This window comes from Theobroma umbraticum, unplaced genomic scaffold (genome assembly GCF_002168275.2).
Source record: "Theobroma umbraticum cultivar Fairchild unplaced genomic scaffold, ASM216827v3 scaffold_147.0, whole genome shotgun sequence".
Taxonomy (NCBI): Eukaryota; Viridiplantae; Streptophyta; class Magnoliopsida; order Malvales; family Malvaceae; genus Theobroma; species Theobroma umbraticum.
In genome coordinates, this window is record NW_018397259.1 from 6,184,052 (window position 1) to 6,208,996 (window position 24,945).

Sequence of the window (24,945 nt, forward strand, 5' to 3'; positions counted from 1 at the left end):
TTCCTTAAAATTGTCTCTTACATGTTATTATTGTGATTCCAACTTCATCTGATTCCGGAGTGATTTTTGGGAGCCAACATTGACAATTAATTTTAATTGTCAATTGAAAAAAAATAACAGAATAATGGATTTTAAGCAAAGCTTTGTTTTTTATTTGGTGGAAGATTTCAAGCAAAGCTACTCCTACCTAATATCAATATCAAGATAAAGAGGTTTTGGTCTAATATTATATAAAATATTCAATCAGCTGCTCATAGATAGTTTATTAAGTTGGTTCAGTGTGGCTTTTATTTATTTATTTCAAATTGTTATTCTTCTTCTTCTTTCTATCTAATAATAAATGAACTCCATGTTAAATTTTAAAAATTAAAGAGATTTTATTGATTTGTAGCAAGCATCAAGCTTCGAGAGTGAAAGAGACAATAACTATTAAAACTTCAAACTACCAATACGAAAGGCAAGCCTTCTATCAAGAAATTGTGTCACGTTTTATACCAATTTGTGCAAGGTATTGAGCAAGTATTGTGTCACATTTTACACCAATTTGTGCAAAGCATTGGTCAAAGCTTTGATTGATCTCCAAATTTTATCTCATAAAGGAGACCTCACCAATTGAAAATGATGTAAACCATAAATGCTTGAAGTGAATTTTAAATATCCAATCTCATTTTAATATACAATCCATGTGAGATTCATAACTCTCCACTAGAACCATGACATTATTTTTATTGTCAGATCAACGATTCCCCACGTCCAGACCGTGACATATTGCCTAGTCAAAATAATTCCTGTCTCATAGCAGTTTTAAGGAATTTCATGGTGCCCTCTAGTTTATGGTGACTTAGTTCCGACCTGAGAACTTCTGCCCTACCATCTCCCTTAACTGCATGACTCAAAACACAGCATCCCAGTGCACCCAAATAACCCAGAGACGTGTGCGTGCACATGCAGACAGATAGACAGACAGACAGACAGAGATTTTCGATTATTGTCGACAAATCAGTTTTGCAAGATGATTTCCTTTAATTTTTTTTTTTTGGGAAAAAGAAGGTATATACAATATTCGGCTTTACAATTCTCTTCCTGTCAGTTCCGACCAATTTGAAACTCTCATGTTGAGACCTGGGACTAACCACTCTAAAAACAGCATCTTTCCCAGCCACCCTAATGCAAAGACAGGCTAGACAAAATTTTGGAAGAACATCCCCCAAAAGGAAGGAAAAGGAGTACAAATATATTGAAAAAATGAAGCTACACCTAAAATTTTGCCAAAACTGGGCTCCTAAATTTGGATTATATACACTTTGTACAGACGAGCAGCTGGCTTCAACCAGTTTGCTTCAATATGAACTGGACTTGATCGAGCTCTGGCGCACCATGATCCTAAAACTCCACTGGTGGACCAAGAATATAATCTTTCAACCCATTACGGCACCCAATTAAGTTCAGGCCATTGCGCAGCTTGAGTTCAGCCATTAAGTTTTGCTAAGAACTGGCTTAAATTGTATTCTTCGGTGTACTGCGACTGATCCCAAAGCTCCTCCAATCCACCAAGGATGGCTTTTAACCCCTTCCCTGTACCCATTAATTTTGGGTCTCCATCTATGCTGCTCTCTGAACGTTTCGAAGCAATTGCTCCCTGCAAGTCAAATACATGCATATCTGTAACCTCAAAAGCATAAAATTTCGGTAGATTCCAGAAGATTTTATTTTATTCTACAATTTGATCTCTTAGAACTGATCTGCAACATTGGAAAACTTCAAAATCTAATTCCTATATGAGGCCACTATATTCAGACATGCATATTAAAGCACCAAAGAGTGGGGAAAAAAACCCTATAAAAGAACCAAAAATACTTGCAAATGTATCATTCCAATATCAAATGCAAAAAGTCCCGATAATAATACCTTTTTAGATGTTTCTGCTGAGGCAAATAGATCAAGCAACTGGTCAGTGTTCATGGTTTTCAAACTGGCATTCTCAGAATTGATAACAGCATTCGCAACTGATACTTTGAACCGTTGGAGGCTCATAACTTTCTCTTCTAGAGTGCCACGCATGATGAGACGGTGAACATTCACAACTTTCCGTTGGCCTAATCTGTGTGCCCTGTCCATTGCCTGAAAGTCCATACAAGAATATAAGTCATTAAAAGTCATTAATGAATATAAAAGAATACACTCCAGCCAAATAAGGGAAAAAGCATGATCCTTCCAATGAAGAGAGTAAGCTGCAAGCTTAAGTAAAATGTAAAAACAATTTAAGACAATAAAGATGCAGGAGAGTATGCATCAGTTCATATTGCCTGATAATTACATGGACAACAGATTATGAGAACAAAGAATATCTCATCTTTTGATGACCCTTGAAAGTATACTTATGGCATTTGATTCATGTAAAAATTTTGTGCATAAATCACCATTATTTCCAGGCCATAACTGAGACCTAGAGACAGATGAATGCCAAGAAACCTACTGCTGATACTATATGCAGGAATTTAACCTAACATTTACCAAGTTAAAGAAGATAAATTTGAAAATATTTATAACAGAACACAATGGAGGTAATTAATTTCACTGGATCATCAACACATGCATAGCAGATACAAATCTACGTAACATTACCTGATGATCACGCATGGGATTCCAATCATGTTCCATAAAAATGAGGGTATCGGCAGATGTCAAGTTCAGACCAAGCCCACCAACTGCAAAACAGATATATTAAATAAAACATTATAAAAAAAAATCACTCAGCAACAAGAAAAATCTTACCATGTGTTGTAAGCAAAAGGGCATCTATTGTTGGATCAGAATTGAAAGCTTTCACAATGTCAAAACGTTTTTCTGGTTCAACTGATCCATCCAGCCGTAGGTATGTGACACTGTTTGATGCAAAATTTAGAAATATATTAATGAAAGTTTATAGAATTGATGCAGAATTAGCACCAAATAATATGAAGGTAAAATAAAGCTTCAAGGCAGATGCAAGAGCATCAAAAGAGAAGAAGAAAATCAAAATAACTAATGTCTTAATATTGGTTTATTTTCATAGCATATTTTTAGACGCTTTACAAAGGCTAAAAGTTCTTTTTGCTGTCCCCAAGTTGTCAATTTAAACCTTCGCAATGCAAAGAACCATGATTTTCCGACTAGTTCTAAAAGAGCAAAGCAGCAATGACTAAACAATTACCCTATGAGAGTCTGACACTTGTTTGACCATTCAAGATATCCCTAATTGAATTCAGATTTTGAATAAAGCATTGTTAAATTGCAAAAGGAACATCAACCTGAAAAGAGAAGGGCGAAAATGTGGAGAATAAGCACGTTCTAAGGGACAAGAGATAAAATCAAAACCACAACTGGTCCAACAGATAGTTGCCTCACAACAGGTGCAAAGATCCATTATCTCTCCATGTATGTAACAAATGGCTATAAAACCAATTAAAACCACAAAAGACGAAGGAAAATCATGTTTTACTACAGTTTTTCAAATTTCCGACATCTATCACTCTTTGATACAGTAAGGCAATAAATTTAGAAAGTGCTATTAAGGTCAAAAAATTCTCCATCCTATGAAATGATGACTAGCTAAACGGCAGAAGAAAAAATAACCAATTGCCTTCAAGAATTACAACACAAGAACAAAATAGCCTGTGCACCTGACTACAGCACAGGATAAGACAACTCAGGTAACTATCCCCATTTCAGTTCACCCATTCAGGCCAAACAAGAAGGATAACAGTCACACCAGTATGAAAGCTGTCTATCAACATTTTTTCACAGCTCATAGAGATCTAACTGTTACAACATCATGAACCCAGAGAAACAGGTCTATAGAGTGCTCAGATGAATGGGAAGGAGGAGAACATCGTTCCTTTCTTTCTCTTTTGGCCAAGGATAATATTGTCCTTGACACTTTCATAATTCTTTCCATGATTTCATTAATTGAAAGGAGAGGGAAACAATATGAGAGTTACGATCCAAAAGTATAAAAGAGTGCAAAAATTATATAAACATTAACCAAGTACAACATCAAAGTCAGCAAATCAATAAATATTATATCATTAACCACCAATAAAATTACTGTCCACATATGGTACCTTAAAGGTGTCGTGAGGAGTAAGGACACATGGAACAAGCCAAAAGAAATAGGTCCAGATAGTGAAAAATTATACCTTCCAATAATAACTAAATACTGTGCATTTTGCAAGTGCAAGTCAAACAAAATGAAACACCAAAAAGGAGCCAATCTTTAAGGCCTTGAGCGCTTCATGAAGAATGGCGAAAATAAAAAAATCTGATAAAGATTTCTTCAGTTATGCAAAATTAATAAAATAAAAGAAGAAGAAAAATTTTCCTACACAATCAATAATTCTAGCATTCAGCTTAAAAAGAGTATCACAGAACTCACTTCTTCATGTGGGTCTGAAACAAGTCCTTTTCAATGATATCCAGTAAGGCCTGCATTGAAAACCAATTTTAAAGTGGTAATTCTGGAAAGAAACATACAAGCTCAAGTTATCTAGCAAAGGGCCAGAGAGATAGGTGGTCATTACTTTATGTTGAGCAAATATCAAAACCCTGTGCTGTCCAACAGTGACAGAGCCATCAGAAGCAGAAGTATCCACACCAATTCCACATTCTTCCAGAATTTCCTGAAGGGCAACTAATTTGGGAGAGTGGTGGAGTTTATGAAGTTCAGAAATGATATCTGAACTTGCAGAGAAGAGCTCTGACAACTGCAGTGCGAGAGACTCAGGAACCTTTTCACCAACGACAAGTAAGGGATGGCTACAAAGTTTTAACAAGTATTGCAGCGCCTAAACATAACAACAAGAACATTCATTCAGCCCATAGAAACTCCATGAATAGGGGTAAAAAGAAAATAAAGAGGAATGAAACGAAAAGAATCACTTCACCTGAAATACATGTGTAGATGCTTTTGGTGAAGCAATATTTCCTCCTGCAACCGCTGACTCATCATGCTTTACCATGCTTGAAATTTCATGTTTTACATGTGAACCAGAAAACTGTTCATAAAGCTTTAATTGGACAGGGCTAAGGTCACAGAATCTGTCCTGAATGATTTTCTCTGGCAAGTCAGACAAGACCTCATCCTTTGTTCGCCGAAGTAGGAAGGGCATGACCTGCTTGTGCAGCGCTTCCATAGCAAGTGCCCCCGCTTCAGCATCCTTCGCCGAACATTTAGGATCTCTAGCAGCCAGCAGTGGCTTCCCATAAGTGGCTTGGAACTGCGAAAATGAAATCAAATCAACAGTGTTTGATACATTGAAGAAAAATAACAGACAATAGTTTTGTAGCAAGAAGCACCACAAATAATCAACTTGTTAAAATCATAAAACTGACAAGCAGGATTTTCCACATAATTCAATGATCAATCTGCCAAGAAATATAAAATACAGTAAATCAGGAAATCAGCAATATGGTCACTTCGAACCACACTTGGTAGAAATCAACATCCATCACTATGTTTGACTAAGTTGTAGTTCATATATTTGTTGTGCTGATATGCGCATCACTGCAGAGTGAACATCAGTAACGCACTCTGATATTACCAATATTCACCGCTTCATAGCAATTAGGGGCGGTTTGGTTTAGAGAATATTTGATTCCCTCGGTAATCTATGCAATATCGAGGGATTCCCATGTTTGGTTTGCACATGCATAAAAAATAACATCAGAACAACTCATGCCTGATTCTCAGTTTATATTTTGCCCCAAATAACCCAACAATGGCCTTTGGAGGAAGCCAGCTGAATATACATAAACAATAAGCAGCTTTTTCATGAGAATCAAAAACAAGAAATCAAAAAATAAATACCTGTCTCTCTGTTCCAAGAAATCCTGGCATTAGAAAGTCAAAAAGGGACCACAGATCCATGATGTTGTTCTGCCATAAAAAAAAAGATGAAACTTTCTCAGGAAAATGAACAATCCTAATATATACAAGTAAATAGACTTCAACTTTACCTGGATCGGTGTTCCACTTAGTATTAACCGATGCTGGGCTTTCAGCTGCTTTACTGCCAATGTTATTTTAGATTTAGCATTTTTTATGATATGTCCTTCATCTAAAATACAGTAGTTCCAGAGAAACTGTCCAAGATAATCAGCATCCTTGCGCACCACATCATAAGATGTTATGATTACATTATGCCTATCAAACTGTTCTCTCAAAGCAATGCGGTCCTGAGCAGAACCAACATATTGAAGGGTGGATATTAACGAAGCATCAATATATTTCTCTATTTCAAAAGCCCAGTGTCCAACAAGGGTTGATGGGCAAACAATTAAGGATGAACGAGATTCCTCAATGTTATTTGAAGCATGGCACTCTGCAATGTCAGATGCCACAATTGCTGATGCTTGAAGCGTTTTCCCAAGCCCCATATCATCACACAGGATCCCATGAAGCTTGAAACGTTTTAAAAAGGCCAACCAGTTTATACCTTCTTGTTGATATCTGAAGGCACAAAGCAAGCAATGGAAAGACTTTAGACAAAAAGAAAAGAAAACTGCTCTAGACTGACTACTGAAACCACTAAACCTGTTTCATGATGCATTGAATTTGCAAACTAATATTCAGCGGACAGTGACTTAAACCTTTAAAACCTTAGATTAACTGCATTAAATCTCGCCCCCGCATAACAAAAAAATAATACATGCCAGGTGATTCAAGGAGCATTGATCAAAAGTTATATAGCCAGTTTAGAGAAGAAAACAAGCAAAGATAAAAGAACAGATAACAGAATATCTGTAGATCCACTTAGACTCCAAATAATTGGAAACACATAAAATACCAGCCATGTCAATCTCAAACCCAATCTACTTCTCTATAGAGAAAAAAACCAAACATGTTCAAATATTGTTCACAAATCTTCCAAAGATATTTCAAGTGAAATCACCAAAGAGTGTTTTTAGGTCTCCAAGAAGAAATCTATGAGGCTAGTTTTCGAGCTTCCCCAACATAGTTTCAAACTGCACTCCATACCTCTAGTTAGTCTTCAAAAATAAAGGGGAAGACAGGGTAACTAACAGGAGCCTCGCATAAATTTTGGAGGCCCACTGCAATAAATCAAAACCAACTTAATCTCCACATTTCAAAACGAAAGTATAAACATAAATCATGTCCCCAGTATAGCATGAAGGAAAGTTAGAGTCCTAAAGTGAATTTTCCTACTGAAATGTCAAGAGGACATACAGAAGCCATAATAACACAGTATTAAACAATGCATTCCTTCACAACCAGGAAAGCTAAAGTAGGCCAAAAGCATACAGAAGAAAGTAGCAAAGTTAGTATATAAACAGACAAATGTACCTCCTCAATGTCACTTTTAATTCAGTGCAAAGCTTGTAATCATCAATATGGGAATTATCAAGCAGTTGTTCCAAAAATTGTGCGTCATCTGCATTTCTAGATAAACCTTCACTCAGTCCAATGGGTGGAGGAAGACCTCTTGCCAATGGAAGAAGAGGTACCAGGGCAGCAAAACTGCGTGTCACACTCTGTCTGACAGAGTGATCACAATCACTCATACACCTAAGAAGAGGGACAACTAACAAAGGTGCATATGGAACCAGCTCCACACCCAATCCCTGAACGAGCAAACTAATAAGCATGCCAGCACCTTGTCTGGCATGGACAGATGTCACATCCCCCAACATAGGAATGGCATTTTCAATCACAGCCCGCATTACATCTACAGTCATAGACTTAGCCATTGTAGTAGTACACCTGGAAGCAGCCAATCTAACTGCCACATGGGAATGACTAACACATTTAAAAATGCAAGGAAGAAGCATTAGCAGTTTCAGCTTTAAGGTTTCATCCAGCATTGGAGCAATAGAACGTACCACCTGCCAAAAATAAATCATAGTTACAAATCAGGACAAATAATTAAATAAAAAACAAAAACACATGAATTAAACACCTCTAAAAGACTATTCAAGTCAAGGACTAAATGCTAAAAGATGGCAAGGAGGAAAAATTATTCTACCAAGATTAGGACATAACGCCAATAATGAAACAGGTAGAAAAGAAGCATGAATGATGCCAGAAGCATAAGAATCCATCGTATAAGCACAGTGACAGGGAGTTGCAAGCATGGACAGGTTGTTAATTTCCATGTTACAAAGCATACACCAGGTACAATCAGCATTTCAATAAACAGGCGTTCCAGAAACAAGAATCATTTTCCATTATTCTGTACCACATAACAGGATCTTAACAGAGGTCCACAATTTACCATTTAACAATGTGTGGAAAGAGAGGTTCAAAGTTATTATGATGATTAAGCAATTTTTCAACAATCAACATTAACCAGTTAAAAATGTCCATGACACTTAAGCCATTTTTCCAGAGAATTGGAAGCCTAGAACTCTGATCTAACCCTTCCTATCTTGAAGATATAAACCTAGGAAACTCACATTACCATGAAATCAAAGAACGCAAAACAACTGATTATCATTAGATCCAGAACCCCTTGATTACGATCACATCTGCTGCCACCACTTAGGCTGCTCTATCCTAGATGTATTTCACAAATTAAAGCACTTTTTTGGTTGAATTTTGCTAAAACCGAAGCTCCAAGATAATGCAATAAAAATTTTAAGTGCCAATTAGATTTTGCCTTCAAAGGTAAAAGGGCAGACATATTACACAACCAAAAAAATTGAGCACCAGAATCCAAAATCCTCTGCTGTAAATCACTATCATAAAAGAATATTTAGCTTATGCACTTCAGGATTCAACCTACTTTGAGCCAAGTTTACTATCAATTTCCGCCGATGAGTTAACTAATTCTAAATATCCCAAGATTGCTACAAAAAAGCAAGTTACAAAATCCAATCAACCAGTTATCAAATGTCTTGGCAAAATAATAGTGTAGTGAATTTAAAAATTAGACCTGAAACCAGCTCATAATAGTATCATTTTATGTTAGATGTGATTCCTAAAATGATGAACTTTTTATCATGACTAGAGATATTGTGACATCTGCCCTGTGAGACTAAACATTTTGTAATACTCAGGGAAGGTTTATAACAATCACAATTCTAATAGGCCATATTGACATTGTCAACCATAATAACAGGGAGAAAAATTCAGAATAAGAAAATAATGAAATCAAGGAAGACAATGACCTGGATATTATTAATCAAGATCTGAGGATCTTTAATTGATTCAACAGCCTGCACAACTTGCTGTTCATCCGCAGGACTGGCAGGTATAAGAACTTCAGTACCGCAGTCCCAAAGTTTGGGAAGCTTTTCAAATAATGTAGGACCAAACTTCTCACACAAATGCCTCAATGCTAGTTCTGAACCTCTTCTGCTGATAAAACCTTCAACTCTTGATCGGTCTTCACCACCAGCTAACATGTGAACCTTTGATTTGTGTTTTCCTGTGCTAGTCCCAAAGGAGAGGAAATCCTGGTCATCAATAATCTCCATGGTACTGATAACTGCAGCTTGAGGAGTCTCAGAAGGATCCATGCAAGTCAGACTACAAATATTCTTGATTAACTTGTCATTTGGACTAGGCTTACGAGCAATGCAATGATAAATAAGCTCTGCAAGAGCCTCAGCTGCCTTCTGTTGCAGTATTTCCTCCTAAACAATGTATTAGAAATGAATCAGAACCACATCAGATTTGTGTTGTTTGTCACACAAAGAATTCACCTTCAAAATACTACCTGTTCTCTTCTAATCGAAGCCATTAAAGGCAAAATGATTGGATTAAGTCGTGCAGGAAGCTCTGACATCCAGACAACAGCAGCAGCAACTAAGGAGGACACTGTAACATGCAAATTACTCTGCAGGAAAAGAAAAAGAGCATGTATGACAGAGAGGAAATTTGACTGACTATTTTCTTTTGAAAAATATAAGGTTTAAAATAACAGATCACGTGTAAAATTGAATTATAAACAAACCTGAACACATTTTAAATAGCCTGAAGTTGTTATAAGACGTTGTTTTGCTGACTCTGTATCATCAATGTTCCTTTGCATTGATTCATTCCCAGTATTATCATTGCATAATGATGGCACTTTTGAAGCAAAACTGATTGCATCATCTACAGTTAAGCTTTCAACATTAATTTTCACAATTGACAATATATCTACAAACATGCCAGATGACTCAACAACATGTAGCAATTGACTAGCTTCATTGCGCATTTTAGCAAATGTCCTTGACAGCTCAGCATAAGGTAGAACTGAATCTTTTGTAGGGAATGCAGGATCAGAACAAGCTAGCAAATCCAATAACCATTTTCTAAGATGATCTGGAAAAGCTTGCATAATTTCCCGGTTTCCTGATGGCTCCCTGCTTCTGAGCTCTTTAAACCAAGAAATAAGAACCATAGATGCCACCTGATAAAAAGGAAAAACTAATTGATAAAGAATAAAAAATATCACAGAGCCCTGTTTCCTGTTGAGCATAATTAGTAGCTACCTGTCTTTGAACTCCTGACAGGGAGGTAAGTGCACTCCACAGTGGATCAACTACATACTGCAAAGAATTTGCCTGCAACTTGGATGCAAATATTCCCAACGCTGAAGCTGTAATAACTCTGGTATTGGTTACTGACATTTCTGCATCAGCACCAACAATTATCTTCACTAAGTTAGTAGAAGCATCCCCATTCTTTTCCTGAGAAACAGCCCCTCTCACAGAATCCAAGCCAACAGTTCCATAAGATTCATTCTCAAGCTTCACAGCTTTCATTTTTGCTGCTGCCTTATAGTGACTCTTTCGAGGAGGAGCAACTGGCCAAAACATTTTTGAAGCATCTAGAGCCGAACCATAAGAAGTAGTTGCAAGTTCAATCCAAGAGGAAACAAATGACACTGCAGCAACTTCCAAGTCCCCAACTGGGCACTAAAATCATTTAGAAAAAGAGTGTTTTAGAACAAGACAGACATAAAGCAAGTTTAGAAAGTAAAACATGGAGATATAAGGATATTGATTAAATTCTCTAGTCTAAATATTAATAAGAAAGTAAATAGGATGTAGACAGAAGGACACCAGGAAAGAAAAACGTTGTCTACATCTTAAAAACACAGACAAAATCAAAAAGGAAAGTAAGAAGAAAATAAAACAATTAGGAAGATTAACTCCTAAAAGTCAAATACTAGTTGAAGTGTGAAACATTTATATCAACATTAAGTGACTAAAAAGCAAGTGGTTCCTTTGATTCCACAATCTCGATAGAAGAAGAATGGTAGCACTCTCCAAGTGATCCAACTCACAAGCATAACTCAGCACCTTCTATGCCAATATTAATTGCTTCCCAAATCAGAAAATAGTAACTCCATGTTATAACAGCCTGGTCATGCTTCATGCACATTCAACACTAAAGCAATAAATTTGATTAAAATGTTTTATCTTGGCTGTCTATGACTGTGAGAAAGGGGGTAAGGGGAGGGGGCAACTTCAAGTCTAGGATACCTGAATAAAATTTGAGGTTTAACACAAAAATCAAGCAAAATTCAGAATTCCTACCACAGCAACAAAAAACATATCAAAAACAAAACTGCCAGCAAACAAATAATAATTCAATTACACTCTTGCAGTCAGTTCACAAAAAGGGAAATAGATGAAAGGCACTTCTATATTGTTGAAGCAAATGACAAAGCTTAGCCACCATAAGTGGAATACTAGCTCTGATGGTTGTTTTGACAATAGAGTCTAACTTCAAAACTACTATAGCAACAGGACAAAAATTTCTAAAAATTTATGTTGATGTCTATACAGATAAAAAGCCCCCATAAGCTGCTCAAGGTATGCTCAGAATCTAAAGATATAAATATATTTTATGTATGATGTATTTCCTCTTCTGATCGGCATTTTCTATGATGTTTGCATAATGTAAGTTTCATGAAACTGGTTTAGTCTATGAAAATTTTCTGCAGGATAAAATTTGCATGACAAAAATGCTAGAAAAGCAACAAAAGAAAGTTTCCCTGAAGCCTTGAATGTGATTGTTAAGTCCTTAATCCTCCAACCAAACTCAGCAATTAACAACATCACGCCTTATTGATAGCATGGTTTAATTAGACAAGGCCCTTGTCAAAATCCTAATCATGATATACAGGTGATTGCTGTCCCATTCAATCCAGCTCTTCTTACTGAATTTTTATTATCTGATTTTATAATAACTTCACTAGAAGCATGATATAGAGGCACCTTTACTGAAGAATATCATCAATATATATGATGTTCAAAAAAGAATTACAGAAGGTGTGACTCGTCCTTTTAGTCTTTGAGACATATGAAAAGTTTCACATCTCTTTCTCGTGTCCAAAGAATGACAATTCTTCTAATTCCTAGGATAAAATATTTAAATGTTCATCAAACCTTTTATAGACTGATAAAATACTCTCTTTTTTTGAAAAGCGATAAAATACATATATAAGAGATCAAGAAACCAACTACCCCTGGGAAAATGTTTTTCGCGGAAACATTATCAATAAAAATGACATGTTTTCTGTTGATAGGATGCTCTACTCATAATGATTTAGAAAATGCCCCAAGTGTTTGTCTGAGTTAAAGATATTTTCTTTTTGGTTGACCTTTAACAAAGACAGAAATCAGGAAAGAAAAGGCATAAGACATAGACGTATACAGTCATATACAAAGTGAAATCTTCATAATTTTCCAAGCAAAGATATTTCTAGTTGACAATAACATTTATTGGCACTCAATAACTGCCTAATGAGCTGTTTTATGATAAATCCCATCTCATCACAAATGATGAGTAATTCAAAGATGTAGAGATCCACAACCATTTGATATGTTTTCAGTTGTAAAATAGGTACTCGATTATATAGAAACAGGCTTCAGTCCAATCTCTTTTGAAAGAGTCAACAATAGGACCCTTTCCCATGGTTTGACTCATTGCCTTTGTGATGTTCAATTAGACACTACACTTCCTTTGTGCTCACAGTTTCATACTTCTCTATAAAACTTCAACTAAAATGTGTTCAATAAGGCTAAAATAGTGCCATTTTGAACCCCCCTAGACCCAGGAAATAAAAAAAAAAAAAGGAAACAGAAGCAAGTTCACCTAAGGTTAAAAAGAGAGTGCAAAGTTTCATAGTGTTTAGGTCAACAGAAACATTTTAACCTTCTGAATCAAAAGTAACAGAAAGAAAACAGTTTGACCTACTTTTTAACACCTTTTAATAGAATTTCCTTACGTGAGAACTAAATTTAAAACACAATATAACAAAAAGGTTGTCTATATGAAAATGGACCAAACAATAGGAATTACATCGGCAGTTGACCCTTTGAAGAATCCAGATAAAATAACGACACAGCAATGCAATAATGAGTACATGATACTGCAAAAAGTAAAGATCCATGCAAGATCTTGCTAAATCTAAGTCTTCTGGTACGTAGCATTTATACTTAATACGATTGGGATGAAAATTAGTAACTGCAGAATCAACTCCTTGTTCAAAAGAAGACAAACAAAGACAACTATCATACTGTAATCATTGATAAAGGGACAAAAACAGAGAAAATTATAAGAAAGCATGAAATCGCAACTTCTGACAAAATCATGCAAGATACCTGCACAAGCAACCTCCAAACCCTCTCAGAACACTGCAGAATTTCCTCATTGGATTCTAGCAGCAGGTTCTGGAATACAATCCTAAGGGTATCACCCAGAATAAAAGATGGCCAAAAGGAACCACCAGCTGGCTCAGAAATGCTCCTTTTATAACCAGCTTCGAGAAGCCTCTCCTGCAAAATGAAATTTTCAAATGAATCATCCCTCATATATTAATATTATATTAAATGGAAGAAAAGAACCTTGCAAGCAAATATGCATCCTTCAATTAGATACTCACAAGTCATGCCCAAACTAATTATCCTAATAACCCAAACATGCAGCCAGTTGGACAAAATAATAATATTAATAATAATAATAATAATATTGTAATTTGACAAAATTTATAAGTAACTATATTTATACACAAAAAACGAAACATTGTAGATAACCAGTTTACCAAAGTACGGATTGCCGAATGCCGGACTGATGAAATACTATGCCTCATAAAGGGCCATAAACGGGGTGCCAACATAGATAACATATAAGGATTTTCCTGCAAATCTTTCCCTTCTCCAACCTCATCAACATGAACTACTTCATTTAGATCAAAATTTTGCTTCTCTTTTTCTGTTGATGTCCCTAACATCTTAGGCATCATATCTTCTTGGGAGTAGATTTCTGCCAACAGGTTCATAACACTGCAAATAAAAATTTTCATGATGAGGATTACAACAGGGTTCCACCATCTTCATCACATTTTACTGCTTGATATAAACAACTATTAGAGCTCCATTGAAAATTTACTATCCAGCTAAGCAAGAACAGTTCCAAGGTTGTAGTTATTATTCATACTCATGTTAAACTATGTATCTTGTCAGAACTTTTATCTGGGGATAACAATAAGGAAGAAGTAGGGGGAGTGACATAGCAACAGCAACTATAAGTACTGCAAGAACGAAATAATACAAAAAGAAAATGACCAAACAGGCCTCATTTTCTCAATTGTGTTTAACCAAAACACATTCAAGTCAAGACAACAGGGAACATGCAAGTTCATGCTTTAAAAAAAAAAACAAAGCACAAGAAAAGTTCAAAAAATTGTAGTTAGTATTATTCATACTCATGTACTAAACTATGTATATTGTTAGAACTTTTAACAAGAGATAACAATAAGGGAGAGGCAGGGGCAGTGACATAGCAACAGAACCTACAATTACTGAAATAATAAAAATATTACCAAAAAAAGGGACCACACAGACCACATTTTCCCAATTGTGTTTAACTATTGAACATTCACAACAAAAGATACACAAGCTCGTGCTTAACAACAAAGAAAGAAAAGGGATGAGAGATATCCATCACAATAAATCTAAACATAGATTAGCGCACTTCACCATAAATGATAAATTGATATCAAAAGAACAAATAGGAAAAAAAAAAGAAAAGAAAAACCACAAATATACTAAAAACTTACATTACTAAATACCTATAAACTTACATATATGTACAACAAGAACAATTAAAAAGAAAGAAAAAGTTGCTTAAAATTAGTATAACCAATAGCCAAAATCACATTGTTGTTAACTGACACGCTCACATACAGTATTTGGTCAGATATTACATTTTTCAGTTTAAAAAATCCCAATTTTTTTCTTATAGCAAAACTGTTCAGATGTTTAGTAAGGCTGAAAATTTTGACTTCAAAACATCTGCAGTTGCAACAATTAAAGAAAAATGCAGGTCTGTCACCAGAATGCATACCAAAGAGGTCCTCCAATGGATCACAGTCACAAATGTTGACACATGCAATACCCTAGAAACATATTCCATATACGAGAATTGTATGCTAAAAACAATAAGTTACAAAGTGCTTAAAAAGTTCAAAATTTTGCAATATGTCATTACCAACAAAAAAGAAAGTGTTATCAGGGAGTGCAAAAAGCATAGATAATTAGTGCAACAACTTGGAAGTCGTCATGTTAGGTCTTTCTCTCCCCAAATTAAAAAAGAATAGCAGCAATTTTTTCCCCTTACAAATAAATCCAACCAGTATTTTTGACCCATAAGTGAAATTTCAGCTAAGAAAGTTCTCTTTGTTTCATTTCCAATTACTTATTACATGTACTGACTACTGAGAACATAAGACTGCTAAACAATCTAATTAGCCTTTGATTCCCAAAAATGAAACCCTATATGAAAATAACAAATTTAAGAGTAATAATTTGAAGAAAAACAGAGCAAACAAAATCCCAACAAGGGGTAGAATACAAGGAAATGCAAATAGATTACCTGCTAGTGGATGGACTAAGGTCATCCAAATCAAGCAGTATATCCCAAAGCAGCATAACAATTGAATGCAATGATTGACCTTTTAAAGCAACGATAGCAGCTGCAGCAGGTATTAGAGCATCTGCAGCCACAGCCCGCACATCATCATCAGGATCCTCCAATCCAGCCTTACAAGCAGGGAGAACACGGCCAAGCAAATTATGCAGCATCTCCTAGCATACAAAAGGAAATTGAGAAAGCATAGTTAAAGAAAATCCAACTTGAATAAATGATTCTCACATAGCAAGTATAATGGCATATCAGAAGGGAGACTGCAGGTGGATTGGGTATTAAAATTATAGTAATCCTGAACTAAAAACAGCCTAACAGATCAGACAGCACCGCTTCCAAAGGCTAATTATGATAGAGAAACAGTTATGAGCCTTTCTCTATTAAAAGATCAGACAGCACTGCCTCCAAAGGCTAATTATGATCAAGAAAACAGTTATGAGCCAGAAAACCTAAATTTTTCGTACTTAAAACAGGGACAAAACCATACCTGTCGAACAGCAACCAAGTACTTAATACCCAGAAGGCTTCCATGACGAATTTCCCATTCTGGCCTACGCTGAACAAAGAAGGAAGACAGAATAAAACCACCATACCAACAGTAAGAATGGAGCACCAGCTAACCTTCATTGTAATTGAGGATTTTAAGCATGAACTTATAAGGTATTTACCTGCATTTGCAGCAAGACATTCAATGTTTCATGAACTAATGAAGGGTGCATGTACTTAAAAGTAGCACCTAGTGCTTGGGCACAAGTTTCTCGTACTGGAGCAACAACCTGATCAGATACATAGTCTCCAAAACTGCAGAATAGAAATATAAAACAGCCAATATAAGGATCTAAGTTTTAAACAAGTATTTATTTCTCATCAACTATTACCAAAAAAAAGGTATTAAATAAATAGCAATTTCTCAAACTAAAATCAATTAGTATTTTCCACAATATAACTAGCACCAAAGACGAAGCACAGCATACCGGTCTAGTGATAGTACACACAAGAAACGAATTGCACAATCCTGAAGAAATTCACAATTCTTAAGCCAAGAATGCCTGGCTAGTTTAACTAAGTTTATGAGCTCGCAATTTTCAGGGAGATTTTTTAGTACATCCGAATTTGCAAATGCACCCTTATCTTCAGAGTAACTCTTTGGCTCTTCCACTTCAACAGCTTCTTTAGACTGGTACATCAGATCATCATGACAAAATTCAGTCTCTATTTTCATAGAACTAATATCATGTTGACCATTAAACTGCCCAGAGGGCAAAGTGGATGTGGCATCCTCAATCTTCACCGCAACATTGAAGCCACCATGCTGGCCAGCAGAGATCATTTTGTCCATCACTGGAAATGATCCATCTTCAAACTTTGGCCTCTTCAGATTTACCTCTAATTCATCTGGTGAAACTTGCATATTCAAATCAATTTCTCTCTCTCTCTTCATTTTACTTGAATAATCTAAATCTTTTACTTCAAGATACAGTGCATCATCTGAGTTCAAGTCGGGCAAATATACTCCAGCAGAAGCACCATGATGCGTTAAAATTTCTCTCGAAGCCATAACACTGCCATGGCGAATCTCCCAAACTGATAACACATAGTCGAAGGAACCTATCATCAGATCAGATATGGAAAAAAAGAATGACAAAACTCTTGATGTTTATACAAATGCTTACCAGGATCAAACATATCAACAATAAGTTGTTCAACAAAACTACGGAAAGGCCAGCGGCCATCTCCATCATGATCAGAGCTATCTTCATCAGTAACAGCATCAAACTGCACAGAAAGTCAACATCATTTGCTACACCTGATAGCTTAAAATGGAAAAAGTAAAATAAAAGAAGAAAATAATGCATCTTTTTGAAATGCAAACAACCAAGAAAGTAACTCCTGAGTCCTATTTGTAACCAACAAATTAAATTTGCCAGCCTTTTGATAGAGAAATTTCAAACTTTTTACACAAAACAATGATGGTTTGTAATATCAACTACCTGATATTTTTCAGGTTTTAATTGAGATAGTTAAGGTTTTTGATCCTCATTGACATTTTGTTTTGGTAGCTGCAACAGGGTGCAGCATATGGCCCCATTCACCATGTCACATTTCTCCAAAATATCAACATGTTCAAAAATTCACACAACTCCATCGACAAAAGAATACCATTTTGACTAGACTCAAAACAGTGAACCACCCACCACTTTAACTTTAAAGGTATTTCCAGGACATTCACATGAATTTACAGACATGTTGCTTGCACTCAGTAAGTTTTAAGAGTTAAATACATCATCAAAGGAAGTACAAATTCTTTAGCACATGGTTTGAAGCATGTAAAAGGCTCAAAAATCTGAAAAATAGACAAATGCACAAAATAAAGATGCACACAGAAGTTGTAGAACAATGAGTTTAAAAATGGATGAGTATTAGCGCTGGTGAGATCAGAGAGAAGGAGAAAAATTTAAGTTTCCCAGCGTAAGATCATGGCTACCCTTCAAAACTTTAAAATTCATTTTAAAAGAGTTTAAATTTAAAATTATTAATCTAAGTAAATGGTTTATTAGTTCTATAACTTTTGGTTAAGTAAAAAAATGTAAAATTGCAATATCTCTTCATGAAATTTCACTTGCAATCTATTAGGTTGTCTTCTTTAGGTCACTATCAGAAATTTATGTCTATAAAAAGTCAAAATCCTAATTGCAGTAGCAAAAAGCATCAGTACAACAGATTATTCAAATTCCATTCCTTTTCCTTTTATTCATTTACTTTGAATTCTCAAGAATTTGAGGAATGATATAATTCCGTATCCATGCCAAAATAAATAAATATATACATAAAAACCAGTAGATCCTGAAACAGAATTTCAATTGAATCAAACAACAGATAAATTTTAAATCCAAAGTTTATGGTAAGTGCTCAAAACAAATGCTGAAAGGAAAGCAAAAAAAATTCCATAATCTTTATTATATAAGAAAAGGTGTAGAACCCAATTGATATGAAGTTAAGCGTTCAACACATAAAAACAAAACATTGGATCTGACAGTTAAGAGGGGAACTCAGACCAAAACCATGAACTTGCAAATTAATTAGGAAGTGAGATATTCTAATACCTTACTCGAACCTACTGGATCAGGACATGTTCCCCTTGGAGTTGATGCATTGTGAGCTGGTGATACCTCTGTATCTCCATCATCAGACCAGCCTTTTGCTTGATCTTTTGAATTTATTTTAGCTTTTCGCTTTAACATATTCAACTCTCTTGCGCTTGGCCTTCTTTTAGACGTAACATTAGGTACCATACGTGAAACAAATTGCCGGATGTTATGTATAGATGGCGACGTGTAAAATCTATTATCTAACCCATTTCCATGGTGATTTAATTTGTCAACAATAAGGTCCTCATCTCTAATCATATCACTGACATCCATGAACTGCTCACACATATCCAAACCTGCACAGAACAACCAAGTCTAGCGTAAGGAAACCATGTGCCTCGAAAGTATTACAAACCATAGACAGTAGCCTCTAATAAATTCGATAGAGACAACTGCAGATAAAGAAATCATACATGCAAACCCATTTGACCATTTCTGAAGTAAAATACAACTCTATAACAAAGGGTAAACACCTGCAAATAACAAAGAGGAAGAAACCAAACAAATAAAAATGCATGTAAAATTATCCAATTCTACAGCAGAAAGTCCCATTCTTTGCACCACCAACCTTCCTTAATCCATTAATTTGTTGGAATAAGAAGATAATTACAACAAAGGCTCAGTTTATGTCCATATCTTCAAAATGCTTTGTGCATAAAATGTTTTATTTACATTTTTTATTGTTTGCCAAGTAAAAATATTAATGAATTGAAGCTATTCTTACAGTCAATGGCAACCTTCATTGGATTACAAAAAAGCTTATCAATGGTCCCCATGAACTAGTTAATGCTAAGCAGTTTTGACTAAGGACCAAGTGAAACAGCTTCACCTAAATTCACAACTTCCTAAGTTAAAGAACCCATTTACATCTCCAAGATCCAAGAATGTAACCTAATCACCACTTCCTGCTTAGATTAAGCAAAGCTAGAATAACTAGCCATATATAGAAATTACATACACAATACATCCTCCCAATCAACTCCATCCAATGTATTGTGCCAAGGAAGTTGACTGACATGTATGCCTATATTTCATACCTGATACCATACCATCAAAGAACCTCAGCCAAGATCGTATCAATTCAAAACCAGATCTCTTTAGGTTTTAAATATATGTAAATATTTATCTATAATATATATAAAAGCACAGATATGTGTTAAACTTTTAATTGATGCGAAAAGACATCTTTATTCATTTTATTTCTAAATTGCCATTCTTAAAAAAAATTAGTATAATTTTCAATTACAATAATAAATTAATAGTAGTAAAATTATCTAATGTATTTATAAGAATTCCAGTCCATTGAATCACTTTCGTTTGGCAAATGATTTACTTAGCTCAGAATTATTTGTTCATTATATTTCTAAACTGTATTTATATATAATTATTAATTAAAAATAATAAAATACAAGAATTGATGTGCAATGCAGATGACAACAAATACAAATATGTTTGCTTATATGTATTTATATGGAATGCATATAACAAAGATAAACAGAATCAAATTAAAATAACCCCTCTTCTACCATCCTCTTCAACATTCACCAATGAATAGATGAATAGAGACAACAAAAAAAAGCAATTGTCTCAACCAAATGGACTTTTTCCAAAAATTTTAAACTCCTGGCAACATTGTCAGCTCCCAAGCTAATAAGGGAATCATCTAAATAAGAAGTGAAGAACTTTCTCATCATTTTTTTTTTTTGACAAAATATAAACACTTCTTCCAGTAACAAACCAAATGTCAAACACAATAAATATCTGAAAGTATCAACTCAAAATAAACCCAAAAAAGAAAAAAAAACTCTAACCTAAACGTCGTTTTAAATTCTGTTTCTGGCGAGCCAATCTCTCTTTAGGGTTCTTTGAGTTATCATTTGCAATATCATACTCCTGCATTGAATATGGGTTCAAATGTTTTCATTAGCACAAGATAATATTATAAATTAAAATAAACACGTAAAGGACCAATGCTGCAACAAATCAAACAAAATGATTACAACTTACAAGGCATCCATTACAAATCAAAGTGAAGCACAGAGTGCCAAAAGAAGGAATAGGGGGATGTGAAGAAGTGTAGAAACCACCATTAGTATCTAGTGCCCAGTCACCCCAGCTTCTTTGCACCGGAAAGCTGAAGCTAGACCAACAGCAGTTTGGGAAACAGCTTTTAAATTTTTTTAGATGTTAAAAGCAAAATTCTAGAGGCCAGCAGTTGAAGCTCTAATTTGGGGCTTCAAAAAATGCATTAAAAAGCTAATCAGAAGCAGATTTAATTCATCAGTTATTTCAAATAATTTTCATCTAATAGAGTTTTTCAAATAGTTGTGCTTCAGCAGCAACTTTTAGTCCAGCTTCAATCAACCAAACAAGCTACTGACACTGACTTGCAAATGTAAACAATTATCACAATAAGAAGAACACAAATGTCAAGATAGCATGTAATGCAAGCACCACAATGGTGCTAGTTGTCATAACCAGGATAACTACCCAAAATAAACTTTAAAAAAGGAAGGCAATAAGAAGAAAGGCAATTGCAATTCCCTTTAATTCTATTCCAGCTCTTCTTTTATTATGATTTTTAGTGCATCACTCTTATGAGATAACCCAGAAAACTATCTGCATACATCCCATAGTATTACATAACTCAAGTTTACACACGTCTCTAAATTCAAAGAAAACATCCACAGGAAAACTCATACAAGAGGGGCGGGAAAAGGGTTCTTGATCTTGTTCACTAAAAGCAAAGCCATTTTAAAACACCAGACAGGGATGAATAAAAAAAAATAGCAAAGCTACTTTGCAAGAACATTAAAGAAAGGAGTGCGAAAGAAAACCAAAGACAGAAAAAGAAAATTAAAAATGTAACATCAGCCAGAACAAAGCCAGGAGATTCTAACCCTTGACCATTTATCTCTAGAAATAGAAAGAATGGAAAGATACTGTATATTTCCTCAGAAACAAACAAAAGGAATGAAATAGAAACTTTCAGTACCACATGTGGATATTGTTCCCAGGGAAATAAAAAACTATAATAAAGAACACTACATGATACTTAGATTAAATCCTTGAACATAAACAGGAGATCATTTACCTGTCCACCTGACGCCATCAAAGCACCAAACTCCAACACCTTGTTGATGTCAAAACTGTTATAAAAAATTTTTCAAAGCAATATACGTCAGTAAAGAAAACAACTAGATATTGTTAGGAGAAACACATACTTAGAAAGATATGAACTGAAATCCATGATAAGTAAAATGTTTTCCCATTGAATAAAGATTTGGTGCAATCGATACTGCTAAAAGCTAATCTCAGAAACAACCTTCTAAAAGAAACACCTGATACAATCTTAGAATGTAAGTCAGGTGATGCCACCATATCTTCAACAGTGCCAGATATCCCAGACTCAGTGATCTTGGCTCCAACAGAAGACAGTAAATCAGCCAGAGAAGTGTGCTTAACATTTTGAGCAATAGCCCCTATGGCGTGAGCAGCAGCAACCCTTGTGTCCCAATTTTTACTACGAAGATACTGAGAAACCTAATTGCACAAAACAAAGGTGTTTAGGTAGATCATAAAATACAAAATATAACACCAACATACAACTAGCAAACCAACCCCTCAACAATAGTTAATAATAAAAAATTCATAACAACAACAACAAAGAGAAAAGGTAGAAACACATTACTAGAAAATATAAATTTCACACAAGAATTGAGTAATATAGTCCTAAGCAAATGCTTAAATCCATCCATATACTAACTAGCAAACCACAGAAAACTTGGGCAGGCCTCAAAATTTAACTCGATTGCACTGCTTTCTTCAAAACACAGGTCTGAGAAAATTCACCTTCCAAGCTAAATTCAAAGAAGAATCTTCAGTTACAGCTTCAATGACTTCTTCAGGTTGGAAAAAACTAATAATTTCATAGAATCTTGCAATGAAGCTATTTAAAATGTCTAATTTTTAAAAATTCAGAGTTTAAAAGAGCCAATCATGAAGTGGGCCAACATTCAGGGGTTAAAAAAAAGACAAAACATAGAGAGACAGAAAGTGGGGTCCAAAATCTATGACATTTAAGACAGTATTTTTATTTTTTTTCCTTAGAACAACAAGAACATCTAAGCATTTCCCATTAAAAGGATCAAATTCCACCATTAAGCCCTAAACATACAGAACCATATCCAAAGGCTATTAAACAGCTTAGGAAAAGAAGAACATTTAGAATAAACTCCTCATGATCCTAATTTTAGCAAGGTTCACCACCACACCCCTAAGAGACTTAGCATAAATAGACTTCAATCGCTTGCTACCACCTAAAAATCTTTAACTTCATAAACACCGCAAGCACACTGGCAAGTCTGGTGGCTTAACTATGCCAACTTCAGCTTATTTAATTATTTTTTCGGGGCAACTAATTACAGCATTGCATGGAATACAGCAATTCCAAATATCAACAATTTGCATTGTTCAAAAAGTTCTTTTTATTAAATGAAAAAATTCAATCTTGGCAATGTAGATATAAAATGCAGGTTTTTTCTCCTTCCTCTGAATAACATAAATTCTAAAAACTTCCAAAATTGGCAAAAAAATAATCATTAAAAAAATACACTCATTACAGTAAATTAATAGCTGAACAAAAAATCATGGAATGTAGCTTTTTTTTCTTCCACAATGTAACGTAAATTCCAAAATTGGCCAATAAAAGACACACTTATTACAATAAATTAATAGCAAAAAATACAGAAAATAATTAAAAATCAGAAATTCGAAATTAGTACCTTCTTGAGAAGAGAATTCAAGTCCTGCGGATGCGATTTGGCAATATCCCCAATCTGTCGCGCTGCGGTGAATCTCGTCGCTTGTGTTGAACCAGCTTTTTAACAAAATAAGTCAAAGAAACAAGAAAATGAAAGTAGAAAAAAATGCATTTCGAATTTTGCAAGTTTGAATCAGATCCAAATTAAAAAGAAATTGTATAAGAAAAAAAGGATACTATCCAACAAAGTGAGTAAACGATTGAGACGCGAAGACTGTTGCTGAGCCATATAGCTAAGACGGGCGTCGGATTACAATTCGTCACTAATTCGCCGGCATCGTCTTCGATCATTCAATTCGAAAAACATCAAAAAATCTTCGGCTTCACGAAGGAAAAAAGAGAAGCGAAGTGTTGGATTCGACGTCGTTTTTCTCGGCGGAATCTGTTTGGCTTTCGTTTTCCGGCTCTGGTTTTTTTCTCACTTTTAATTTTTATTTTGTCGATTCGAGATTCTGTGATAAACGAAAAGGGAATGGAAACACAGAGAGAGAGAGAGAGAGAGAGAGAGGGGAAGGGGCGGAGGATGGGAAAAGTTAGGGTTACCTGCGAAACGGCGGTGACGTTTTGGTGATTTTAAGGAAGAGGATGACGATGCTGTTTTTACCCCCTTTTTTTCGCTTTTTATTATTTTATATATTGTAATATATTGATCTGAAAATTAAAAATGAATTTTTTTAGTCATTTTAAATCTTTTTCTCATTTTTATGTTTTTAATTTATAATTTTTCATAAACTTATGTAATGAGAACACGATTTTTATTCTTTTTTTTTTTGGGAAAAGCAAAAATATATTTTAATTTGACTTGTTCATGGTAAACTTATTTCCGCGTTTTTTTCCTTTTTCTTTTTTTTAATTTCTTTTATTTGATTTGAATGCTTGCATTTTTCTCTCTCGAATTTTGATTAGTGTTCATTTTATTTTTTTGTATTATTTAATTTCAATATTCCCACATTAAAAAAATAAAAAAGTTGGATTGCAAATATTTTTGACGTTGGAGGGGCCAGGGCCTAGTTAGTTTGGGCGTGCAAGCACCAACTAAACTGCTGTCAATG

General features: G+C 34.8%; 1 protein-coding gene across 2 annotated transcripts; it reads right to left on the reverse strand.

The window, feature by feature from the left end:
• Positions 1-1,001: 1,001 nt before the first annotated feature.
• On the reverse strand, positions 1,002-24,514 carry RGD3 (ROOT GROWTH DEFECTIVE 3). 2 transcript variants are annotated; one of them, XM_021425887.2, is made up of 27 exons: positions 24,071-24,514; positions 23,856-23,950; positions 22,397-22,614; positions 22,166-22,220; positions 20,883-20,964; positions 19,027-19,367; positions 17,596-17,698; positions 16,897-17,506; positions 16,591-16,723; positions 16,410-16,478; positions 15,872-16,083; positions 14,040-14,280; positions 13,600-13,773; positions 10,477-10,902; positions 9,954-10,394; positions 9,717-9,836; positions 9,166-9,633; positions 7,343-7,881; positions 5,995-6,487; positions 5,846-5,914; positions 4,923-5,255; positions 4,560-4,823; positions 4,415-4,464; positions 2,776-2,885; positions 2,626-2,708; positions 1,909-2,121; positions 1,002-1,639 (listed from the first exon to the last, which is right to left on the reverse strand). In XM_021425887.2, the coding sequence occupies exons 1-27, from the start codon at positions 24,120-24,122 to the stop codon at positions 1,469-1,471; spliced, it is 6,165 nt and encodes a 2,054-aa protein (XP_021281562.1). In that variant the 5' UTR covers positions 24,123-24,514; the 3' UTR covers positions 1,002-1,468. The 2 variants fall into 2 exon arrangements, with proteins under 2 accessions (XP_021281562.1, XP_021281563.1); XM_021425888.1 differs by lacking the exons at positions 23,856-23,950; positions 24,071-24,514 and having other exon boundaries at positions 22,413-22,512.
• Positions 24,515-24,945: the final 431 nt, after the last annotated feature.

Bases quoted from the DNA above. Each gene is read 5' to 3' on its own strand.
- RGD3 (XM_021425887.2), bottom strand. From the start codon at position 24,122: ATGGCTCAGCAACAGTCTTCGCGTCTCAATCGTTTACTCACTTTGTTG. The intron at 16,084-16,409 runs GTATGGTTTTGT...TTTGTATGCTAG, and splicing joins ACTTGGTTGCTGTTCGACAG to GAGATGCTGCATAATTTGCT. The intron at 9,634-9,716 runs GTAGTATTTTGA...TACATTGTTTAG, and splicing joins CTTCGATTAGAAGAGAACAG to GAGGAAATACTGCAACAGAA.